The following is a 25,104-nucleotide window of genomic DNA, read 5'->3' on the forward strand; positions in this document are numbered from 1 at the left end:
TTTTTACATTTGGGGGCTTAAGGGGTGATGTGGAGGTGATTTGGCACTCCCATTTGTTGAAACAAAAGGTTGTGTTTCGGTGCCTCCATCGCATGATGTTAATGGCGGACCTAAATTTAGCTGACTAGGTTATCACAAAATAAGCAACGAAGGTCCTTTCACCTTGCTTACTCGATAAGCACATTCTTTAAACCTACCCAATTAATTAATTATAAGTACAAAGGATTTAATCACTGATGGATGCTTGTATTTCTATCATATCAATGATGTTTGCCAAGTAAATCTGCCTGATGTAACAATTCATTTAGTAAATGGTAATTCCTTTCCACCTGATTTCCTTAAATTCCATTTGTGATGGGTGACTTCTGATTTAGTCTGGAGTGTTTTTCTTTTAAAAAAATTGCAGCCACTAAGTGTGATTTAAGATTAAAATTTGTAAATAAAAATTTGTATCAAACTAATTTTATAAACTTGATTTTGATAAAGAATAAATTAATATTAACTTGATTTATATTTGACATTTTATTTCAAAATAAATTATAATAAAATAAATATTATTTAAATTATATTATTTAAAATCATTATCGAAAAATGCTAAGGAGCCAACAACTTTTGTAATTTGTAGCCATCACATAGTCATCAATGATAGTTTTAATGGTGTGAAATTGGTGTGAAATTTCATCCAATGGCTCATTTTTCTTTGCTGATTACATGCTGGCCAGAATTTAACAAAGTTGCTGATCCCTTAAACTTTTTCTTTAGATAAAAATTATTAAAAAGGACATAAATTTATATTATTTAAAATTATATTTTTTTAATACTCTTTTGACTATAGTTTTTTTTTAAAAAGTTTAAATGTGTTAAAATCTAATAATTTTTTTATCATAATATTTCAATACTTTTTTTAATTAAATTTAGTCTTTCTAATGAAATCAATAACTTATATTATTAAACCCTAACTACAAAAAATTATTAAAAGAAAAATATCGTAGTTAATAAAAATTGATCGTCATTGATTAGTTCTCTATTTTATCTAGAGATAACTATCGTCTCATTGAGTTATATACATAATCGAGGTCGCAGTGATAGAAACTTATATGTTTGGTTGGAAGGAAAGAAATAGAAAGGAAGGAAATAGAAAGGAAAGAAAGGAAAAGAAAGAAATTGAGTGGATTTTTATTTTCTTTAGATGTGTTTGGATAGAAAGAAAATAATTATAAAAAAACAATTTTACCCCTATATTATATAATATATTGAAAAAGTGAAGGGATAATATTAGAAGTAGAGAGAGAAACATTAATTTTCTCTCCATTTTCTTTCCAATGTTAGAGAGAAAAAAAAATTGGTAGACCCCACCAGTTTTTTTCCATCCATTTTTTTTCCTCTCTAATTTTCCTTCTCAACCAAACAAAGGAAAATAATCCTTTTCCTTCCCATTTTCTTTCCTCACTTTTCTTTCCTTCCATTTTCCTCTCAAACAAACATAGTATAAGAGTATGATTGGTTACAAATTATGAAGCACGGATATTTCTCCGATTTGCCGTGTCTGCGTGTCGGACACGACATTCATCGACACTCGTGTCTTCTATGTCTAACCGTGTCCTAATAAAATCGTGCGTCCGTATAGGATAAGTTACAAACAAATCCAAAAAAAAAAAAGGTTAGTTAGTATAGCCTCAAATAGAATAAATACAAGGAAAAAAAATATTAACCCTCTAATGCCGAATGCCAATGCACTAACTTTAAAATGTTATGTTTGCATGGATTGTGTAATATAGTCTTTCAGTTTCAATCTTCATTTGTCCCATTAACCTGTAATATTATATTATAATATAGAAATAGAAAGTTGAACATCACCCATAACGCTGGTATCTTTGGACCTTTCATGATATATATCATTGATATATGTCAAGTTACTGGCCAATAAAAGCTACCGCGACATTGTAACCGAAAGAGGCAAACACTTCATCAGTTCATCACCTAGATTTATCCAATTTGGTGATATGCCTTAAGTTCTGCAATCAGCTTATATCAACAAAGCAATCCAACAGAAAGAGGTTCAGGCCGTTTTGACTTGGAGATCCCCCACAGTGGAAGAAACTCTTGTGAAGAACATGTAAAATATTGATACGACACAAGTAATCAAGTACTGAACTCCTCGCATTCTGGTCCACAAGTAAAGTTGATGCATGATACCGAACTTAACTAGTTCCTTAACAGCATGAGTTAAGCCGAAGAACCAGATTTGAGCTCACGTCCAAGTTCAGTAACTTAAAAGAACTATGTACTTAACAGTTTATAACTTGTACCTAGTTTGAGCTAACTCAGTTAACTTGAGCTGCCTCTGATCATCTGGTGAGTTGTGCTTGAGTCTGAAAAAGCACATTCTCATAGAATCCAAGCCTTTGGGGAAACCAGGGTTGTTTCTAAGATGCAAAGAACCATAGATAGACATGTCTAAAGTCCTTTTAGCAACACATTAGTGATCATTCAACCATATCATAAAGTCTAATACTGAAAAAAAGAAACCTTAAAAGCTCTCATCAATACTTTCACACTGAAGCTACTAATCAAGCTCACTAGTGTTCAATAAAGACGGCGGCTCCAGCAGAAAAATTCCACAACAAAAGAACAAACTTTTACATGATGAGAAGCTACAAATTGAATTGAATTGAAGTAGTGTTGATCACATTGATTCAAATGCCTATATACAAAGTATCTTAGCAACTGGAGCTAAGAAGCCAGCTACATAAAATTAAAAACCTTCAAATAAATAGCATTGGGCAAAGTTTTGATTAAAAACAACTAATAACCCTAAAAAAAAAAGGTTCACAAAGGAAGATAGAATTATAGAAAGCACAAAATATATTACAGCAATGGTAGAACATAACAGAATGAGAAACAGAACATACCAATTGGCATCAACCAGAGAAGGTGCCACCTCCACCGCCACCGCCACCTGAACCAGAAGCACCGTTAGCAGAATTGAAGACTCTCTTGTTCTTCCTCTTGTCCGCTTCATAATCTCTATCATCAGTTGGCAGCTCAAACCTGCAAACAGGGCACGAATTTCGAGAACCTAACCACGGCACAATGCAGTCTCCATGGTACTCGTGCCCGCACGGCAACCTCTTTGCCACGTCACCGACGCCCACCATGTCCTTGCATACGGCGCACGCCACCACCTCGCTCTCCGACGAGATCTTCACTGTCGGCAGCGCCTCCACGGCAGACTTCGCCGCCGGCGGAGCTCCCCTCCTCCCTCCCCCGTCGCTCTCCGCCAGCGTCTGCAGCAAGGCCTCATACTCCGCCGCGTCGACGTAGTCCTCAGGGTTTCCGACGTAGCGATCGGAATCCGGCAGCTGGAGGCGGAACTCGATGGAGTTGTCCTCAAGGCCCATCAGGATGTCGGCCCAATCCAAGATCCGGTTCCGCATACTCCTCGTTCGCGTCGCCAAATCCCTAATTCGGAGACGAAGCAGCTCGCGCCTCCTCCGCCGCAGATCTTCGTCGTCGCCGTGCGGTTCCTCGTTTCCGACTCGATCTCCTCGCTCCTCGACTGCGTTTTCGCGGTCTTCGCCTCCGTGGTGGAACTCGATGCCGTTTTCCTCGTCGTCATCGTCATCCTCGTCGTCGTCGTTGTCCCAGCCTCCGAGCTCGATCCGGAGGAAATCGTTTTCCGGCGAGCGACTAGGCGGAGGAGGAGGAGACGCGTCGTCGTCACGCGCTGACTGGGCGATTAGGCGGAGGACGTGGAGGAAGTGAGAGCCGAAGTAGGGGTCGTCGGAGGAGGAGGCGGCGGCAGCGGAGGAAGGGAGAGAGGGAGTGGGGATGGACTCGACGAAGCCGTTCTTGCAGTCACCGCAGATGACGTCAGGTAGGTCAGGGAGTGTCTCGACGGAGACGCGCTTCTCGCAGTGGTAACACCAGTACGATGGCGCTTCGGGAGCTGGAGGAGGAGGCGGTGGCTGAGACGGTGACTCCGACATGGTTCGCTTTCCGGTGCGGCGGAGATGGGAGCTGGAATGGAAAGCAAAGGAGCCGAGTGTGATTGTTTTCTTTGGGGATTTGGGTTCCCTTTGATTTTATGTAAGGTATAATAATAATAATAATAATAATAATAATAATAATAATAATAATAATAATAATAATAAATTAATCATTTTTATAGTAATAAGTTAATATAAGAGTTTAATTGGAAATGGAAATGGACCATTTCTTCTTTTCTTTTCCTTTTTCTGGTGTAAAAATTAATTAGTGGGTCATATTTGATAGTTCATTGTCCAGGATAAAGTGGGAAAACAATATATTAGTAAATACTATATAATTTGTGACATTTGCGATTTAGAAGTTAGAAAAATCGATGTACAAGATCAAGGAAGAATCAAGTGAACCCGGCTGAAAACAATCGTAATCATACTGCCAAAATTTACAACTCAAATCACAACAAATTATGATATATATTACATTACATTACATTACACATGTGGGTTCCATAAGAAAACTAAAAATATTCTCCTCTCTTATCAATAAAGTTCATCATATTGATGTAGGAAGAATACCCTATGTCGATGCCAAATCTTTACAACTAAGAATTATAATTATAATTATAGAATCAAATAAGCACAACAGGCTCATTGATGGTACCATTAAAATTAACTTTACAGAATTCAGGAAAATGGAGACCAGCCTCATCCAGGCCAGCCTTAGTAATATGTGGGCATGATCTCACATCCAAGTATTCCAGATAACTGCATTTTCCCACAAGAATGCCTATTCCTGCCACTGTGATCTTCGGACAGTTACTAACCTTCAAAATCTTCAACCTCAAATCCACCTCCTCGCTGCTTATAAGCTCGAAAGCAGCATCGCTCACCTCCTCACAGCAACCAATGTCCAGTGCCTCAAGGTTTCTGCATTGACTTAAAATACAGCTCAATGATGAATCCGAGAGGTTTAGACACCAATCCATCCTTAAGTTCTTAAGATTGCTCCTACCTGCAGCAGCAAGAGATTTTATTGCGTCGTTGGAGACATCCCGGCAACCACCAATGATTAGAGTCTCAAGATTATCGCAGTATTTGGACAAGGATAATATGGTTTCATCCCCAATTTTGTAGCAATCCAACAACTTCAACGTCTTGAGAGATGATGAACAAGCCCTAGAAACACTAGAGACACCAACATCGCTGACATTACTGCATTTGTTGATGTCCAAATACTTGATCTGTTGACAACCACTTGCAAGGCTTATCAATCCATAGTTGGTAATATTTGTGCACCCTTGCAATCCCAGTTTTTCTAGATTATGACAGTTTTTGGAGAGAGCTTCTAATATACCATCCGTAACGAATCTGCAACCGGCGAGATGCAATACCCGTAAGTCGCTACAGCCTTTAGCGACAGCAGATAGTCCCTTGTCAGTCAGCTTTCTGCAGTAGGATACATCCAATGACTGCAACAAGGAAAGACCTTCGCCAATGGCTTTCATTCCAACATCTGAAATTCCTGTGTACATTAAACCAAACAAAAACATTCCATCTCAATCTTATTGAGATTTTCACTCCCCATCATAAGAAAAGCAACATCACAAAGGTGGTAGATAACCTTTATGAATCCCGCTAGGGAGCCAATGGAGTATTTGTACAATGTGTACAATGGACTATTTATTTGGCCCGATATGAGTTAAAAAATGAACTTCCAGGATAAAATACAACTAATTCCTCAAACACAATACACTCATACTATCCAGAATAACCATCCGGATACCAGAGATAATAAACATATGATATCCTACTGAATCGAACATCCCTAAACCCCTATTGTACACATTGTGCAGAGCCTATACTTCCTCAACCTTAAATCATCACTCAAATTGACTATCATGACAACAGCACTAAAAATTGTCAAAATTGTTCATTTTCAAATTGCATAATACAAACAACAACAGAACACAATCATTCCGAGTGATGAGTTCAAAACTACTTCATATAACCAGTTTCAAAAGCAAAAATCAAGAAAAAGCAACAGCAGTAAACAAACCCAGCATTTTTAAAAGAGAAGGGGGGGGGGGGGGGGCTGAAATTTAAAGCTCAATCTCTGGAGAAAAAAAGTGAACAAAAAATTGGCACCGGCATTAACTAAAATCGTAAAGCAGCAGAAGCATTTTTAACAACAGACTTTTAAATTCAATGATACTGCCTAAAATAAAATTAATTAGCACAGTAATATTTGGGGAAAAAATAACAATCAAAATACAAGTCAGCACACTAGGGAAAGAAACATAGCATCCATCACGATCAGAAGTCTGAAAGGTCAATTTCAACGGTTTTCTCGCAAAACAAACAAAAACAACGGAAAAAAAAAGGGAAAAAGAGTTCACCTTTACAATTATGCAAATTGAGGACCCTCAAGCATGTGAAACCATTGGCGATGACGGCGAGGTCGGAATCGGTGACGCCGGGATAGAACGACCGCGAAACGGACTGGGCAAGGTCCAATTCGAGCAAGCGCGTGAACCTATCAGCCATTCTGCGAAGCATGTGTGGACCTGCACGCGCCGCAAGCTTCTTCCTTTCGGTGCTCTGCAATCGGAGCCACCTCTTACACACCAACCCGAAGATCTCCTTGTCCTTCTCGCTCTCCAGCTTCGCCAGGATCGAACGAAGCTCGTCGTCAGTGAGAGTGTCGTTTATGCAGAGGTTCGAGGATCCCGATCCGGCACCGTTCATTGTTGTTGGTGCGGAGGAAAACCCTAACCCCTCGAGAATTTGAGACTAATTTTTGCAGAGCACGGTTACGGAGGGAATAATTAGCGTACAAAAGCAAAGCTTTAGCAGCTGAGAGGTGTGAAAATGAACCCTAATTTGGTGGCGTGCATGATTATCTGCAACGAAGCGTACATTGAAGGAAAGGCTCTCGCGAGTGAATTTACGTGGCAATGCCCCTTCTTCATAAGATAGTGCCTTTAGTGAAGGGGTGATTTCGTCAAAGAGAAAAAATATATTATATTTTGGGTGCTGTTAGTAACTAAATGATTCTTTCTTTCTTTGTCGCCTTTGTAGTTATAAACCCACCAACCCCATCTATTATACATTTATACAAAAAGAACAAGTGTCTAAAGTTGCGAGAAAAAATTTTGTGCACATTAAATGTGTTACTTTTATGAATTATAAAAAAAATGCTATGAAAATAAGTATTGATGTATTATAAAAAATAAATATAGTAGTATGTACATAAATAAATAGAGTAAATAACCATTTTTAACCACAAAAAATATAAGTGTTAATAAATTTATTTATAGAAAAACAAAACTAACGTTATATCTATATAAAATATATTTTAATTAATAAAACTAACCAAAACTTAAAAAATTATTTAGAATTCTCAAATTACTCATTTTAATATTTCATCGTCATCTTCGTTCAATTCCATAATTTTTTTTCTTTTCTTTTCATATCGTAACACCCACTTCTGATACCACCATTAATGATCTGTATTGAGTCCATTCTTTTTTATCTCTTTATCACCACGTCGTTGTTCTTCTTCCAGTTCCGAACTTACAGTGTCTCCTCTCCTGTTGCTCATGGCGCGAAGAACAATGCTCTCGACGCAGTCACCACAATCCTCGGCAACCCGAGAGGAAGTGATTCGGATCCAAACGCAGAAGCAGAAGCTGCTTTTTCCTTTAGCGAGAACGCCGACAAGTGTAAGACCCGTGACTAAACCGATCATTTAGATAATATAAAATGGTAATTTAATTGCTCGAAATAGGTTTAAAAATATAAAAGTATTTTTCAATAATATAAAGGTGAAATTTGAATTCAATGAATTTTTCTGAGTGAAAAAATTTATCTTTTGCGAAATTTTTTTGTAAAAATGCGTACCGGTCTTTAGCCGGTAGTACCGGTTCTAGTCTGTCCGGTACCGCGTATTTTGGAAAATAAAGTTTTGAAAATTGAATTTATTGTTTTGAAAGGACAAAAAATAATTTAGAATAAAAAATCGAGCGCTAATCTTAAAGGTTTTGACCCAAACAGACCTAAAACGCTAACGGGTTAGACCGGGCCCAAACTGGACCCAAGGCCCAACATATATATGTATGTTTAATGAGTATTCAGCTCATTTTAACCTAATTTGAGAGAGATTGGCGCTAATTTGAGAAGAGAGGAGAAGATGGTAATGTTACTATTCATCACCATCTTCTAGAAGCCATAACTTGAGCTACGGTGCTCCGATTGACGAGTCGTTTACGGCTAGCGAAGCTCTCCTCGAGATCTTCGTTTCTGTTAAAACAAAGTGGTAAGATTTTCGAAATCCATGCTCCAGTTTCCATCCCTAACAGTTTCACGTTTTTTGTTCTAGTTTTTTAGTAGATTTTGTGATTTTAGTTGTTTAGGGATGATCTAGTATTGAAAAATTGTTGGGTTTTGTCTCTAATCTCGTTGGATAAGGTAAATCTCTTTTATCTCTTGTGGTTTGATATTTTGGATTAGCCCTAGTGATATTTTGTATGTTATATGATGTTAGATTGATGTTTAGTGTTTGTTGGAGTGAGCAGATGGTTTTGGAGCTTTGAGTTTGAGCTTGGTATTTTGAGTTGTGTGGAAACCAGCTAAGGTATGGTTTCAGTTTTCTTTAAGTAATATGTAAAGTTTCATGAAACTTAGGCTAGTAGACCATAAGATAGGATTGAATGATGTTGGTGTATGCTTAATTATGCGTGAATTTATTATATTGTATGATATAGAGGAGTATATAAAATGTTGGAATGTGTAATATATGAATGTGATGATTATTATGTGTGATTATGGACATTGATGAGTATGATGATTGAGATGGTATTGATGAATTATAATGTTAATTGTGTAAAAATTGTTAAAGTTGGGATATTGGTTTGTGAGTTGTGGATTTTTGTTGAATTATGGTGAAAAGATTGAGTGAAAGAGGTTTTAAGTTGCTTGAATTGAAATAAAATGATAAAGTGTAGTATGCAGGGACGGATCCACATGAGTGGGTGTGGGGGCAAGCGCCCCCACTACAATTTGGAATTTTATTGAGTAGTATACAATAATAATATTTATTTGCCCCCACTAAATTATTAAATTTGACCCCACAATCATTTTTTATTCAAGTTTCGACACTTGATAGCCAATTTGAAAACTTCATATTAGATGTTAATTATAATGATCAATTTTTAAATTTAAATAAGATTGGTGTTCTTTCTTAGAGATCGACTCGAAAGAATATTATCTATTAATTTGTGTTTCTTCTTTTAAAATTAGCTTTAGTTTTTTCATAATAACTACACTAATTGAATGAACTTTTTTAACTATGAATATCATCAAGAGCTAATTTGTATGAAAGTTGAGTTTTAAATGATTGTTAATACAAAAAAAAAAGACATTTTAATTATATTATCAAGGTTTCAAAATATGAAATATAAAAAATTAAATTTTAAATTATATGTTATTATTTAAATTACTATTTTAGTATTTTAATTTGTAATTAGATATTTTGAAACCTAATCATATTTTACAATAACAAAATATAATTATAACAACAATTATGCTACGTATACATAAAATAATCACTTGTACAGAATAAATCTTAAAATATAAATTTTGAAATTCAAAATATATATTAAAAATAAGTTAAATGATATATGTATTTATACACAAATTTATAATAGATAATTTGATAGCTAATTTTTTATGGAATAAATTATCATTTGTATCCATGAAATATACAAACGCTGACAAATGTATCCATATAAGAATAAAACGACAATTGTACCTACGAAAGATAGCTTCCGTGCGCCAAGAATACCCTAGTGGACCAATTGTGTAACCAACGTTCAGATACTCTTGGCACACAGAAGCCATCTTCTATGGTTATAATTGTCGTTTTATTCTTATATAGGTACATTTGTCAGCATTTATATCTTTTATGTGTACAAATGGTAATTTACTCTTTTTTACATAAACATAATATTTTTATTATAAAAATTATTATAATGTTATATATATTTTGCCCCCACTACCAAAATTTTCTGGATCCGTCACTGGTAGTATTTTGTGATGAATTGGGTATGTTTTGGTTTGGTTTGGTTTTGGGAGTTTGGAAAAATTAGAGAATTGTCACTTTAGTAAAAACCTATTTTGGTGAACTTTGACAAATCAAGTGTGTTATCGATTTGGCCATACCGCAATGACTTGTTTCCACCGATTTGATTCTTCTTATCAACAATCTACCATGAATCCATCTAAATCTGCATCTCAGGCTTTACCACCTCCACCATCCACTTTTCATAATCCCAGGACATACTTGGCTATTCCTTCAACATTTTCTTATTCAATGTGGCTACCCGATACTGGTGCTTACATCATGTCACTGGCGATGCTCAGAATTTGCTATCATCATCTGAATATAATGGCTCAGAAGAAATTATGTTAGGTAATGGTAAAGGTGCGAGTATTACACACTATGATAAAAGTTATTTAATTAATCTTGATACTCATAGAACTTTCTTGTTGGATAAACTCTTGCATTCACCTGACATTGCACACAATCTTATTAGTGTAAGAGAATTTGCAACTGATAACAATTGTTATTTTAAATTCTATACTGATTTTTGCCTTGTTAAATCTTAGGAAACTCAGGAGGTTCTACTCCGAGGAACACTTAGACAAGGAATTTATGTATTTGAACGTGTTGATGTGCCTTGTTCTAGTCTAAATAATATTTTCCAATCAAAATTCTAGTGATCATGTACTTAGGGCATTTCTTGCAAAATTTGATTCTTATAAGTTGTGGTACCATCGACTAGGCCATTGTGCCTCAAATACAGTTCTGAGTGTAATGAATAAATGCAATATGTATGTCTTTTCTAATATTGTTCCATCTAATGTGTGTGAATTTTGTTGCAATGCAAAGATGCATCTTCTTCCTTTTAATCTTGATAAATATAATTATACTGCTCTTTTAAATATGGTTTACTCAGATTTATGGGGGCCTGCTCCGGTAACTTCATATCATGGTTTCAATGATTATATCTCTTTGGTTGATGCTTTTAGTAGGTATACTTGTATATATTTACTGCATTCAAAGTCTCAAGTTTTTCAGGCTTTCTTGCAATATAAAACTATGTTAGAGAAGTATACATGTTTCAAGCTTAAGCGATTTCAAACTGATCATGGGCACGAGTATTTGTCACAAACTTTTACACAATATCTCGCTGATCAAGGCATTGAGCATAGGTATTGTTGCCGATATACGCATCAACAAAATGGAAGGACTGAGCGCAAGCATCGCCACATCACAGAGACTGGTTTGGCAATGCTTGCTGCAGCATCTCTTCCCTTAATTCACTGGGATGATGCTTTTCTCTCAGCCACATATGTCATCAATCGTCTTCCATCTCCTAATACAAACTTGGTAACTCCTTTTAAACTTATGCACTCTAGGAAACCAGATTATGAATTTTTGCGAGTGTTTGGTTGTGCATGCTTTCCATGCTTAAAACCTTATTCTCAAACAAAATTAAATTTTAAATCTCAATTATCAGTTTTTCTTGGATATGTCCCTCACCATAAAGGGTATAAGTACCTTACAAAGTCCAGCAAAATCATTATCACTCGCCATGTGATTTTTGATGAGTAACGCTTTCCTTATGCAGAATTATTCTCCACTGATTCTGCCCCTGAGGCCAGAACCCATTTTCCTCATACTTCTCTTATTTTTCCTTTGAGCACTACCATGTCCACTGTACCATCTAATTCAATCCTTAATTTACCCCCTGATTCTTCTCACAATTTACCTACACCAACCATAGAGAATGAGGGACTTATAAATCATCCTCACAATAATCAAAGTCCTTATTCTACTTCTCATCCTATTCACACTAAGTTTCCACCAACTACACCCCCACCATCCTCATCTAATCCTTCTTTTTCTAATAATTAACTTCATCCTAGTAGTAATGTAGTATCCCTATCTCAGATACCGAGATACAATTTGGTAGTGCCCCTAAGACTCATATTAAACCTAATAATCATCCTATGCAAATTAGATTGAAATCGGGTATTAGTAAACCCAAGTTATATCACACATTGGTAACTCTTCAACTTGATTTGATTAATCATATTTTCTCTAATGTGACTCAAGCTTCACAATCTAAACATTGGCATCAAGCAATGATTGAAGAACTAAATGCTCTATACAAGACCAATACATGGTTTATTGTTGCTGCACCTACAAACACTAAAGTGATAGGCTGCAGATGGATATTTGTTATTAAGCGCCATCCAAATGGTGCAATTATGAAGTATAAGGCAAGATTAGTTGTCAAAGGAAATCATCAAATAGAGGGTATTGACAATGATCAAGTTTTTGCTCCCGTTATCAAACCTACAACTATTCGAGTTATTCTTACAATTGCATTGAAAAATCAATGGCAAATTCGCCAATTTGGTTTTAACAATGCATTTTTGAATGGAGACTTGAATGAACTTGTTTTTATGAAACAACCACCAGGTTTTATAAGGTGATGCTGCCCAGGTTTGTAAATTGCACAAGTCCTTATATGGACTCAAGCAAGTTCCAAGATCATGGTTTCTTAAACGTTCTTCTACTCTAGCACAATTTGGATTCATCAAAATCAGGTCAGATCATTCTTTATTTACTAAACATGATGGTGATCTTATCTTATATATCCTTGTTTATGTTGATGATATACTAATTACTAGAAATAATTCTCAAGCCATACAGTCCATTATTGATCAATTAAACAATGTCTTTTCCCTCAAGGACCTAGGTGAATTTAGCTTCTTCTTAGCAATAGAAGCAAACAAACTAGAATTTGGTTTTGTTCACCTTTCTCAACTGAGATATATTACTGAACTTCTTCAAAGAGTGGGAATAAAAGAATCTAAAGCGGTTCCTACACCCATGACTACCTCGGTTAAGTTGTCCAAAAAATGGAGATGATGAATTTGAAAATCCTTCTCTTTATAGGTCGATCATGAGCTCCCTTTAATATGCTACTCTTACCCATCCTGACATAGTTTTGTCGGTAAATAAACTGTGTCAATATATGCAGAGACCTCTCATTAGTCATTGGAAATGTGTTAAAAGATTATTACGCTACCTCTCTGGAACTATTACTCATGGTCTTATATTTCATGCTAGCAATGACTTATATTTATTTGCTTTTTCAGACTCTAATTGGGGCTCAGATTTGGATGACCATCGTTTTACATGGGATTACTGCATCTATATGGGATCAAATCTTGTCTCATGGTCAAGTCGAAAGAAGCATCCGTTAGTAGATCAAGCACGGAGGTCGAATACCGCGCTCTTGCTGCTGCAGACTCGAAAATTATTTGGATCCAAAATCTGTTACAAGAATTGAGAGTGAAGATTACATTACTACCAACTTTATACCGTGACAATGAAAGTGCTCTCCTCTTGTTCGTAAATCCAATTTTGCACAGCAAAATCAAGCATTTTGAGCTTGATCTACACTTTGTGAGAGATAGAATAAATCAACATCAGCTACATGTGGTGCATATAAGAGCCATTGACCAAGTGGCTAATATATTTACAAAGCCTATTTTATTGAATTTATTCACAAAGTTTAGTACCAAACTTAAGGTTGCTCCTAAAGTCATCTTAACTTTGAGGGGAACTGATAATAATACCAGTATAATACAAGAATAATGGCAATATTAGTTTGGTTAGTTATCAAGAAGAGTGTGTGTTATTTTCTTGAAGAAATGAAAAATATCTTTTGTATAAGTACTACTCTTATATCAGTAACTAGTGACAAGCAATAATACAATTCTGCAGAATTTATTTTCACATGCAATTTTACTCCTCATACACAAATTTTATCAATGTGTTTAACATACCAAATAAAGAACTTGTTCTACTGTGTCTTTGTCTTTGGCGCACACACACATCAACTAAAAGGTGCCTAAATTACTAAGACTTATAATGTCCTAATACAATTATAACACTTCGTTAAAATGAACTAATGAGTTAATTGGAGTTTTTTAATTTTGATATGGATGTGTTGATGGAGTATAGCAGTGATATGGGTGGGTTTAGGGTGTTTCACCGAGATGTGACGGCGGTGTAGAAGAAATTGGTGGCACCGATGAGGGGGACAGAAATCGGATGGACCGATTTCAGGACGCAAAAGGTGCACAAATTGGTGGGTCCGATTTGAGACCCCCTGTCCACGCGTCACGCATGCACCTGGCTTCTTGGTTGGCCCGTGACTCTCTATCCCAAGGATCAGTGTTTCACCCCCTCCCAACACTATCTCTTTCACTCTCACTCTCACTCTCGTATCCCTTTCTTCTTGCTCCCAACCCCACCACTTTCCCCATTTCACCATTGTTGGACCACAACAATCCTGCTGAAAAATTTAAACAAAAATGCCAAGAAGACCAAAAATTAAGGAAGTAAATCAACCAGAGCTTCATATTATTAATTATCTTGGACATCCAAATTATGTAAGTTTTTATTTTTTAATAATCTGATTTAATGATAATAATAGTGATAATATTAGATTTTATTAGCAATATATATTATAATGGCACTAAGTAGAGATTAAGCATGTATGTATGTATGATTTATTTGGTGGTTAGAAATAGAAATTAAAATATGAATTAACTATGTATGTATGTTTGATATGGTTATGGTTAGTAAGTAAATTCTACCGGTGAACTGGATTTTTTTTATGCATATTAGTTAAAATAAAATGAAAAAATGAATGAATGTGATGCATGTAAAGAATGAATGAATGAAAGAAGAAGGAAAATGAGATCTGTACATATTAGATTGGAGTAGATAGATATTGATATATTGTTGTTGTTATTATTAGTATTAGTAATTGAGTTTAATTAATTATTATGATTAATAATAAAAATTTAATTAATTATTTTATTTATGATCATTAATAATTGAATTTTAATTCAGTAAAATTTAGACAATAAATTAGTAATAACTAAACTTAGATTAGGAAATTAGTATGCTATGTGTTATGAATAATAATAATAATAATAATAATAATAATAATAATAATAATAATAATAATAATAATAATAATAATAATAGAGGCTAATTTACTGTGTAAGGTTAATTAATTTTTATTATAAGGTAATGAATATGATTGAAGGATTTTTGTATAACAGATTTAATGTGTATGTTTGAAATGAAATTATGCTGGAAATTAGTTATAATGGAGATGTTAAGGATAATTGTGTTTTTGATAATATAGTTATATTATACTTGTCCTTATAATGGAAATGTGATATTGTAGGATTCACGGATGTTAATATGTGATCATTTAAAGCCGCTGGATCCATACAACCAAATTGTTGAGTCACAGTTACGCGAGACTGAATTTTATTATGTATCCCAAATTGGAGTTATCAAATGTCAGTCAGCAATGATTAATGCTCTAATTGAGAGATGACGGCCCGAGACTCACACATTTCATTTTCTGGTTGGTGAGTGTGCCGTGACCTTGGAGGATGTGGCGGTAATTCTCGGTCCCCGACAAATGGTCTTCCGGTTACAGGTCTGACCATGAGTAGCTTTGAGGCATTGGAAGCCGAGTGCTTGCACCAATTTGGAGTGCACCGAGGAAGGCGGACTGTAGAGGGAGCTTTATAAAATTAACGTGGTTTAGGGGTTTGAAAGATCGTATAGTGTTGAATGATGATATGCACATTCAGATGTATGTAAAGTGTCACATAATGTTGTTATTTGGGACAATTCTGTTTGGAGATAAGTCAAGTGTAGCGGTGCATTGGAAATTTTTACCTTTGCTCCGTAACTTCGGTGGGATCATATAGTTTAGTTGGGGTTCGGCATGCCTGGAACACTTGTATAAATCATTGTGTAGGGCAACTCGTGTCGACTGCAAGGAGATAGACGGTCCACTGACACTATTGCTCACTTGGGCTTGGATCCGGCTACCATTTCTAGCGCCGATTCCCGGCAATCCCCGAGTGTTTCCAATTGCGAATAGGTAATTTTGATTAAAGTATGCATTGAAAGAATTGATAGAAATTGTATTTTGTTTTTCACAAGATAAGTTAACTAATGGATTGTCCGACGGCAGGTGGCGTAACTGGGACCGTGAAAACTATGCCTACCGATATAAAACGCTTGCGCACTATAGGAGGTTGTTGGATGATCTACAAGAAGGACAGGTATTTTGTAAAATACAAGTACCTTATGTAACTTGTTAAGTGAATTAATTCTTGTGTAATCATCTGACTGGTTTGATGTGTCCAGTTTGTTTGGCAGGCTTATGGCATTGGAAACATCGACCCAGACGTGATTCATTTAGACATCCGTCATAATTCGGTTATCTGGAGTACCACATTGCCACTTATATCTTTTGAATGCATCGAGTGGCATGCATCTGATAGAGTCATGAGGCAATTTGGATTGAGACAGGGTGTTCCTAATCAAGAGTGGGATCTAGGTGCATCACACGGCGAAGTTCTAACTGGGCCTAAGAATCAAGATTGGGCCAATACCCACTCTTTTTGGGTGATGCAGTGGACCAATCGGTATAGTCACACTCTCTCTGATGACTTGGTGCATTTACATTATCCATTGAAAATTTACATGCATTGGTACCGAGAAGCATTTGGTGACCACTTGCAATTATCGAACCTTGTATTTGAAGAGAATCCAGAAGGTCCTCCACCACCACCGCCACCGGAACCGCCACAACAGGGGGTTGAGTATTTTGCACTATATGTTCCTGACACGCATCCGTCTGATTATTACTCAGCGTCAGTCCTGGTACATCAACAGTATTGGGGTGGTCCACAGTTTGACTATGGAGAGCAAACTTCATTCAGTCAGCTGCTTGGTTTCATGGCATCGGGGTCGCACCACTCACATTCAGGTAATTATGTTGACATTCCCATCGACCATGAAGCACATTCGGGTGGTATTACTCCAGCTAGGAGGTCATTGGATTTGAGACCTCGGGTTCGCACTTCCTCTGATAATTCTGGTGCCAGAATGTCTGTTGACTCGAGCAGAAGTGCTGAAGCGGCGGGAGGGATTATACAGAGTGGAAACCCTAGACGTATTTCGATGACTCTGATTCATGAGAGTAATAGGGCAGTTGATGATGAGACTGATAACTACCTAGTAGACCATCCAGAGGATGCGGATGAGGGTCAGGATGAGGATGAGGATGATGATGAGGATGAGGATGAGGATGAGGATGAGGGTGAGGATGAGGATCCAGCGCCTAGTGCAGGTAAAATAAACTGCTGGTAATGATTTAGGGCTTGATTATGAATTTCTATTAGTAGCTTCATGGTGAACTTGTAATTGTATTACATATCGAATTGCCATTTGAGTAATGGAATCCAACATTTGTTGTGTTTTCATAGGTACGGCCACAAGTGAAAAAGGTAAAGGTTATAACCTTAGAGCTGATCCTCCACGTCGGAGTGCGAATTGGTATACACCATCCGCTTTTAACAGGATTGCAAAGAAGTGCAGAAAGTTATACAAAGATATGAAGTGGGCACCGAGAAAGTGAAGTTGTAACTATTTAATTATTGAGTATGTTAATTAGGTTGTTACTACTATTTAGGAATTAATTTGTACTATTTACTTATTGAGTATGTTACCTAGGTAGTTATTACTGACTATGTTAATTAGGTTGTTATTACTATTTACTTATTGAGTATGTTAACTAGGTTGTTATTACTATTTAATTACCGAATACGTTAATTACGTTGTTATGACTATTTTTCTATCGAGTATGTGAATCAGGTTTGAAATGAATACAAGCACGAGTTGGTAAATTCAAATGTCAATGTCGTACATAAATGTAAAGTCAAACGAAATGTAAAAAAAGGTAACTACTACTCTTCGGCTGGACCTGCACTCGGTCAACCACTTTAACGACATCTACTGCGAGAATGGCCCTCGGCACCGCATTGCTTGCATTGCCTAGGGCGACGCAACATACGAGTGTCCATCTCATTCAAGAAGCAGGTCATCTTCGGCCGACCTTTGGCTACCCGTATGAGGAACATGTTTCCAACGAATCGAGGTCCATGATAAGTAAGCCACGTTGCCGGATTTCCCAGTGGTCTAAACCTAGCCCTGTATACTCTTCAAACTTGGTCCATCTTGTATACATCATTAACGTACACTTGCCAATCCAACCGCTGATTTGCACAACAAGCAAACACATGTCGACAAGGAATTCGGTCAACCTGGAATTCACCACAGTCGCACCGATGGTGGCGTAGGTCAACTGCATACTCAACCCCACTAGGCATCTCGCGTACTTCAAAGACTTCATTTTCTCTATCAAAACAGCTAACCTGTATGTTACCCGATGCTCGTTGATTTGCATGTAGCTTGGTGGTCACCATCTCAGAGAACACAAGTCCAGCATTGATTCGGGCTTCGGCCTCGACTCTTTTCCTAGTGAACAACTCATTCAGTCTGTAAAATGTAGCCTTAACAAGTGCAGTGACCGGGAGATTGCGTGCACCCTTTAAGACGGAGTTGATGCACTCCACAAGATTGGTGATCATATGACCCCATCGGTATCCACCATCAAATGCCAAAGCATACTGCTCACGAGGGATCCGATCAAGCCAGGTGGTGTAAGCCTCACCCCGTTCCTTTAATCGTTCATAGCGCATCTGGTACTCCCTGATCGTCCTCAAGTATTCTATGAAAAACATTCAGTCAACTATGAACACCATTCTATTCGATCGTACTTACAATAAATTCAAAGTTCATTCTATTCAAACTTACCAATGTTGACGATAAGCTTCTGCAAGTAAGGTGCCTTGAACTTCCTCAAGAAGTTGGACTCAATATGCCGGATACAAAACATATGGAAAGCTCTAGGAGGAGACCAAGCCCCATTACTTCGTTCAATAGCTGACCTAATTGAATCGTGTCGATCAGAGATAAGTCCCACACCATCACATGTCACCACATGTTGACGCAAGTTACTCAGAAAAAAGTACCATGCATCAGAAGTCTCTCCCTCCACTATGGCAAATGCAATAGGCACGATGTTGTTATTACCATCTTGTGAGACTACAACCAATAAACAACCCTTGTATTTTCCATACAAATGAGTCCCGTCCACCTGCACCACTGACTTGCAGTGTCTGAAGGCCCTTATACAAGGGTAATAACTCCAGAATACTCTATGTGGGACACGTATATCAGGAACCAAATCATCCCCTGGTAAGCAGGCATTGTTTCAAAGTGAACTACTGCTGATGGCTCTTTGTGGCACATGGCCTCAAACCATATGGGCAAAGCTTCATACGATGCTTCCCAACCTCCGAAAATTGATTCGACCGCCTGCTGCTTTGCTAACTAAGACTTGTGATAACTGATGGTGTAGTTAAACTTTGACTGGACTTCAGCAATTATTGATTTCACCTTTATAGACGGGTCAACCTCTACCAACGGCTTAATTGCTTCTGCAACTGTCTTGGAATCCAGCTTCGAATGGTCTTGAGAAATAGTAGACCTGGTACAAGTGTGACTTCCATTGTACCTCCTTATCTCCCAACAGTACTTCTTCTGCATTTTGGTAACCCTAATCAACCAGTCACAACCATTCCCATATTCTGTATATTTGGCATAGAATGTTGTCGGTTCCGACTCATATACCCGATAGTCCACACCTCTTCGGATGGTATGATCTTTCATTGCCTTGATTACTGCCTCCCTTGAACTGAATTACATTCCCACTGTGAACTCACCATTCGCCACAACAGGAGGCGCTGCATACATCAAAAGTAATAAATGCTTTATTATGTACTCAATAATAAGTCTTTTATTACAACTCAATTAATAAACACACTTTACCATGTAAGATCATTATAGTCTTATTTTTCGCTATTCCATCTACGTAAAGAACAACTAAATATAATTCATAACAAAAAACTATTAATTAATAAAAAAATCAAACATTATGGTCACAAATGCCTAGTCACATATCACATATATTACTCATCCGACTTATTGATCTGCTACTTCAGAGTTTCACATAGCAACCTAGGTTTACGCACCTGCATTCATATATTGCGGAAACTCCGGTGGGTGCATAGCCTCCAAATCCAACATCTGCATGAAAGAAGGCTCCTGAAAAGGATGTGGGTTTGCTAGTGCATTTGCAACTTCCGCCACATCTGCGTTCATGGCGCCGCCAGCTTCATCTTCGTCTTCACTTGGACCAACGATCTCATAGTTACTTTCAAATTCATGTTCGCTTTCACTATTATAATCTTCCAATTCAATGTCACGGTCTACTTCAGATTGCTCAAACTCAATATATAACTCGATGCACGACATTCGGTGACGATTTTCCATGTACATTGAAAACATTTCATGCATACTCGCTTCGTCTGTCACGTACTTGGTCTGAAATTGAACAAACCCACCAAACACAGATAAAGGATACTTGTACAAAATACACGATACTCTCCTACATCTTTGAGAATCTAGCTTCTCACAAATCACACCTTTCAATTCTTCAAACGACAATGTGAACGGAATAACGACATCTAATGGATTTTCACACACAAATTGAACTCCCTCATATATTTGCAATAAGATCTACCCGTAATAATAAATCTTCAATACAACTCTATCATCCATAACACTACACGTACTTGACTATTCTCAACCTCACAGAAATTTATTTTACAAAAATGAAGGAGAAGAATCAGAGAAGAGAAGAGAAGAGGAAGAACATTAGCTGAGAGCGGCGATGAAGAAATGGGGCTTCTGTGAGCTCTTTCCAGTTTATGTATGCACTAACGGGCAAATCGGACGGACCGACCGCGCACTCCCAAATCGGTGGGTCCGATTGGTGCACCCCGGATTAAAATAAAATTTTTCACCACCAGTAATCGGTCCCTCTTCGGTTGAAAACATTGGCCACCCAGAAATCGGTGGCACCGATTTCATGCAACCTCAACGTCTCCCTCACACAAATCGGTGGGTCCGATTTGTGTTACTTCTTTTCTCTGCTTGAAATCGGTGGGTCCGATTTCTTCCCCCAATATTCCAAAAAGCAACGCCGTCATAACAGTGTAAATCACCCCTAATGATCATATCCCAGCATAACTCACACCACCAAATCATATCCAAAAAAATCAGCCAGTTAATTGTTCAACCCATTCAAGATGCTTTAAAAAATTATATAAATAAATATATAGATTGTTTTTTATATTAAATGATTGTTTTTTATATTTAAAAGTTCTGTATTTATTTATTTGTTTAAAATATATAGAAAAATAAAAATTTATTTATATATGTATTGGTATATTTTATTTTATTAAAATTTATCAATATTTTTTTTAATGCATCTTTTTATTTTCATTTAATAAAATTCAACATTCATAAAAATAAGACATCTAATAGACACCAAATTATTTAGACTTATTTTTAGACACAATAAAGCAGTTTCTCAAAATTTAAAATTTCTCTAGTTAGAAATAGACATTAGCATATCTATAAATGTTCTTAATCAGGACCAAATAGTTTCTGTTAAATTTATACAATTAATTCGTCATAATATAGTATATTAAAAGCAAGTGGAACATTTTTCCCTTAATTCATTCTTATTAGGTGGTGCTACTTTCTTGTTGGCTCTTTATTGGCTCCTAATAAAGGGAGTTAGGCAAATTGTTTGAAGGATAAGGCTATAGTTTATATTCTCACATGAAAAACGCTAATTATTATTCTTATGTGGTAGCCAACGGTATGTTATGTGGCCCTTATTAACCCTTTTGTTTGGACCAACAGAAGAATGACCCTACAACTTGGTTTCATATTCATGATCTTTTCCATTAGTTGACCAAGTTCATGCTGCCAAACATGAGTTGTCAAATTCAAAATAAACCTTGAATCAGACTTCACATTCCACTAGTCCAATTCAATTTCTCACATGCCAATTATGACGATAACCATTAGGTTTTATTAGATAACTAACATCCAATACCAAAGAAAAAAAATCTAACATCTGCTGAAGTTTGATCAGAGGGATAATCAATCAAGGAAGTATGACATCTTATAACCAAAAAAATAAACAAAATTATAAAATTTTCAACAGGGAAAAGAATGAACAATTATATAATTCCCCATGAAGGGTTGACTTTGATACAATGGCAACCACAATCTTTAAATGGAAGGGTTGCTCTCAAAATGAATCAGAGGTGAGCTGTATGACTAGTGAGCTATAAAGAGTTAGTGAGAAGATTTACATTTGTTAACCACACACTCATCAAGAAATTGATTGACCTGAGAGGTGTACAATTTGGGGTGATTTCTAAAGTGATCAACATGGGGTGAGGACACAAAATTGCATGCCCTCACATCATGCCCTGATTTGCGCTGCGCCTCGACGAACGACTCCACGGAGTCTGCAGGTATAACTCTGTCTGCAGTGCTATAGATGTATAACTGAGGACAGCTTGGTTGCTTTGATGATAACACATTCAAAACATCAGAGAGCCTCCTGCATTACAATAAGATTATCATTATGGTTAGAAACTCAAAAGATAGATATTCATTTAGGAAAATAGTGCTCTTGGCTGGTTACACTTTAGAAGATACAATAACTTTTACATAGGAAATTTTATCATGACATTTTCTTATCAGCTTTATCTTACAAGCAAGGAATGAATTAAAAGACCTTACCTATTCACTGTAGGGAGATTCAGAGTGATCTCAAAAAATTTCTTTAGTATTAATAGCAAAGCTGCTTCAGTTAGTGCAGGTTTGGGTCCTGAAGCTTCCTCGCGGCCAATTGATACCTTAATGCCGGATTCATTAGAGGTTACATATCCCTTTGTGGCCACACTTCTTTTCTTGAGAAACGCTGCAGAGAAACCTGAAGCCCATACCTGACAAAGTAACTGGATAATTAAAATCACATATAGAATAAAACCTTCAGCATATTGGTTGATTTCTAATTTTCCAATGCCAACTAAAGACAAGAAAATTAATAAATCAAAGAGATCAAACAAATGTGCAAGTGCTAATGGCAAGTCCTAAGATGTCAGAGAGATCAAACAAAATGATTGATTGCCAGAGTTAATCCAACAATGCAAATATAACTCACAATAATAATATTGAAAAGCAAAGAATTCAGAAAACAAGCATGTTAGTTATACATATCCACAACAATTCGCTGAGTCTAACAAGTGCAATACCTCAGGATCAGGATATGCAACAGGTGCAGAATCTACAATGCAGCCCTTAATCCTATCCATTATAGACAGGCCCTGCTTTTGACATTGCTCCAGAATAACCCCATATCTGCAACAATGTATAATACCAAACCAATCAAGCAAGGAACAAATGCTTCTAACCAGAGAAGAATAATCCAGATTTTATGCTTGTATACTTAACAAATTTCACAACTTACGTTAACCATCCAGTGTTGCTGAAAGTATGAAAGACCATATTCTTTTCATTTTCCCCTTCTAACCAATCAGCCAAGTGGTCTACAAGCAATTGAACATTCTGTTCAGCTTTTCCTCCTGGCTTATAACTAAGGACCTCATCCATGGGAAACGTGAATGTAATTACATGATACCCCTTCGAAGTATACCATTCTGCATACTTCGAAAGATGCCTCTGCTTTGCTCCCAACCATCCCAACAAGACCACAACAGTCTTTGACTTCACAGACGAACCGTCCAATACAGCACTTGGTTGGGGCAAATGCCATTCATACATGCCCTCAGAAGCTGAAGTGGACACACCACGAGAATGCACACAAGGCCTAGGCAATCTAGAGAATTCAGCAGATTGATACACATTCCAAAGAAGCGGCGATGAAGCAACAGAAGAATGGTACAAATTGGAAGCACAATTGTGGCCCAAACTTGGCACCCGGAGTTTGACATTAGGCAAAGGTGCTGGAATCCGTGTCACAAAAGAAAGGTCCGCAAGTTTTGAAACGGAGATATGAGAAACCCATGCTGTATTAAGTTGTTGTATTAAATTGCATGCCGTGGAATGTGCCAAATTGGAGGTAGAGCAATAATCACTTGTTGTTGTTGTTGTTGATGATGATGTTGTTGTTCCACTGGATGGGAATTTATCAGAAAACTCGGCAGAGAAAGAAGCCACAGCAACCGCAGCAGCAGCAACAAGGGGTCGCTGAATGGCTCCTGAAAAGTTACTCATTGATCGCACAAATTTAATGCCAAAAGAAACTCCTTCAAGCCAATACCATTAACACCTTGTCGCCCTTGTCAATAGCTCAACCAAACCCCAAAATCCGAACTCCTGCAAAATTCAATTTTGATGGCAAAAAACAATGCTTTACGTGAAGCGAAGACAACCCAGAAGGAAAAAAAAAATTGGGATAGCGAAAAAGGGTAGGTGGGGTTGTATAAAATTTGAAACGTGAATCGCGTAATATGACACGTAAAAGGAACGCAGAGTAAAATAATGGAATAAAAGCGTTAAGGTATATTCGGTTGGTGGAAGAGATTATTCCAAAGAAGAAGAAGAACGGAAGCATACGAACCTGAAATTTGGAATTTGTGGGGTTTGAAACTTTGAATATGCGTCTCCAAGGAACCGGGCTGTCAATGTTGATTCGACAGCCCGATTGGAAGAGAAGAATCTGAGTGTGAACAGAAACAAAACACCGCACCGACCCACAAAGATAAATGCTGATTTATGGAATGGGGTCACCGAGTTTAAACCCCTTCGCTGTCTCTTCTCTCTTTGTAAAAGCAACGCAACGCAACCTGAATGAAAAGAAAAAAAGTAATAAATAATAAAATAGTTGAAGGTTTCTCTTAAAAAAGGTAGTTATTTTTCCTATAATGTTGGGGCTCTGGTGAAAGAGAATGGACCAACCGGATTGAGCCACGTGGTGCCATACTCCAACCGTCCAAAGTGACGAATATGGGAGTTGAATATGATAAGATTAATTAAGATGGGGGAAGGTATGGGAATGATAATTGATAATGATATGACTCTTTTCATGCGACCCATACTTTAGTTTTGATTTTGAAAGACGCTTTTACCCCTTCACATGTT

At 37.0% G+C, this 25,104-nt stretch overlaps 4 protein-coding genes and 1 long non-coding RNA gene across 7 annotated transcripts; all 5 read right to left on the reverse strand.

Annotated features, from left to right (window-relative positions):
• Nucleotides 1-1,712: 1,712 nt before the first annotated feature.
• Nucleotides 1,713-2,457, reverse strand: LOC140181787 (uncharacterized). Its single transcript, XR_011877096.1, has 2 exons — nt 2,310-2,457; nt 1,713-2,212 (listed from the first exon to the last, which is right to left on the reverse strand). It is a non-coding gene; the product is annotated as an uncharacterized lncRNA (long non-coding RNA).
• A 187-nt stretch (nt 2,458-2,644) lies between these two features.
• LOC112776059 (E3 ubiquitin-protein ligase CIP8) lies at nt 2,645-4,108 on the reverse strand. Its single transcript, XM_025820023.2, has one exon. It carries the CDS (start codon nt 3,987-3,989, stop codon nt 2,922-2,924), a length of 1,068 nt encoding a protein of 355 aa, XP_025675808.1. The 5' UTR covers nt 3,990-4,108; the 3' UTR covers nt 2,645-2,921.
• A 320-nt stretch (nt 4,109-4,428) lies between these two features.
• LOC112776057 (uncharacterized) lies at nt 4,429-7,144 on the reverse strand. 2 transcript variants are annotated; one of them, XM_025820021.3, is made up of 2 exons: nt 6,383-7,144; nt 4,429-5,508 (listed from the first exon to the last, which is right to left on the reverse strand). In XM_025820021.3, the coding sequence occupies exons 1-2, from the start codon at nt 6,729-6,731 to the stop codon at nt 4,616-4,618; spliced, it is 1,242 nt and encodes a 413-aa protein (XP_025675806.1). In that variant the 5' UTR covers nt 6,732-7,144; the 3' UTR covers nt 4,429-4,615. The 2 variants fall into 2 exon arrangements, with proteins under 2 accessions (XP_025675806.1, XP_025675807.1); XM_025820022.3 differs by having other exon boundaries at nt 4,429-5,499; nt 6,383-7,038.
• Nucleotides 7,145-17,834: 10,690 nt separating this feature from the next.
• LOC112779137 (uncharacterized) lies at nt 17,835-21,196 on the reverse strand. 2 transcript variants are annotated; one of them, XM_072227433.1, is made up of 3 exons: nt 20,106-21,196; nt 18,826-19,817; nt 17,835-18,739 (listed from the first exon to the last, which is right to left on the reverse strand). In XM_072227433.1, the coding sequence occupies exons 2-3, from the start codon at nt 18,905-18,907 to the stop codon at nt 18,171-18,173; spliced, it is 651 nt and encodes a 216-aa protein (XP_072083534.1). In that variant the 5' UTR covers nt 18,908-19,817; nt 20,106-21,196; the 3' UTR covers nt 17,835-18,170. The 2 variants fall into 2 exon arrangements, with proteins under 2 accessions (XP_072083534.1, XP_072083535.1); XM_072227434.1 differs by lacking the exon at nt 17,835-18,739 and having other exon boundaries at nt 19,107-19,817.
• Nucleotides 21,197-22,126: 930 nt separating this feature from the next.
• LOC112777433 (uncharacterized) lies at nt 22,127-25,002 on the reverse strand. Its single transcript, XM_025821812.3, has 6 exons — nt 24,922-25,002; nt 24,584-24,809; nt 23,471-24,339; nt 23,256-23,361; nt 22,741-22,946; nt 22,127-22,558 (listed from the first exon to the last, which is right to left on the reverse strand). Exons 3-6 carry the CDS (start codon nt 24,235-24,237, stop codon nt 22,288-22,290), a joined length of 1,350 nt encoding a protein of 449 aa, XP_025677597.1. The 5' UTR covers nt 24,238-24,339; nt 24,584-24,809; nt 24,922-25,002; the 3' UTR covers nt 22,127-22,287.
• Nucleotides 25,003-25,104: the final 102 nt, after the last annotated feature.

This window comes from Arachis hypogaea, chromosome 19 (assembly GCF_003086295.3).
Source record: "Arachis hypogaea cultivar Tifrunner chromosome 19, arahy.Tifrunner.gnm2.J5K5, whole genome shotgun sequence".
Taxonomy (NCBI): domain Eukaryota; kingdom Viridiplantae; phylum Streptophyta; class Magnoliopsida; order Fabales; family Fabaceae; genus Arachis; species Arachis hypogaea.

Coding starts and splice junctions, on each gene's coding strand:
- LOC112777433 (XM_025821812.3), bottom strand. CDS start 24,237: ATGAGTAACTTTTCAGGAGCCATTCAGCGACCCCTTGTTGCTGCTGCT. Junction 22,947..23,255: donor TTGCATATCCTGATCCTGAG/GTATTGCACTTG, acceptor TTACTTTGTCAG/GTATGGGCTTCAGGTTTCTC. Junction 22,559..22,740: donor AATCTCCCTACAGTGAATAG/GTAAGGTCTTTT, acceptor ATTGTAATGCAG/GAGGCTCTCTGATGTTTTGA.
- LOC112776057 (XM_025820021.3), bottom strand. CDS start 6,731: ATGAACGGTGCCGGATCGGGATCCTCGAACCTCTGCATAAACGACACT. Junction 5,509..6,382: donor CAATTTGCATAATTGTAAAG/GTGAACTCTTTT, acceptor TAATGTACACAG/GAATTTCAGATGTTGGAATG.
- LOC112776059 (XM_025820023.2), bottom strand. CDS start 3,989: ATGTCGGAGTCACCGTCTCAGCCACCGCCTCCTCCTCCAGCTCCCGAA.
- LOC112779137 (XM_072227433.1), bottom strand. CDS start 18,907: ATGTTTTGTATCCGGCATATTGAGTCCAACTTCTTGAGGAAGTTCAAG. Junction 18,740..18,825: donor GAAGCTTATCGTCAACATTG/GTAAGTTTGAAT, acceptor TGTTTTTCATAG/AATACTTGAGGACGATCAGG.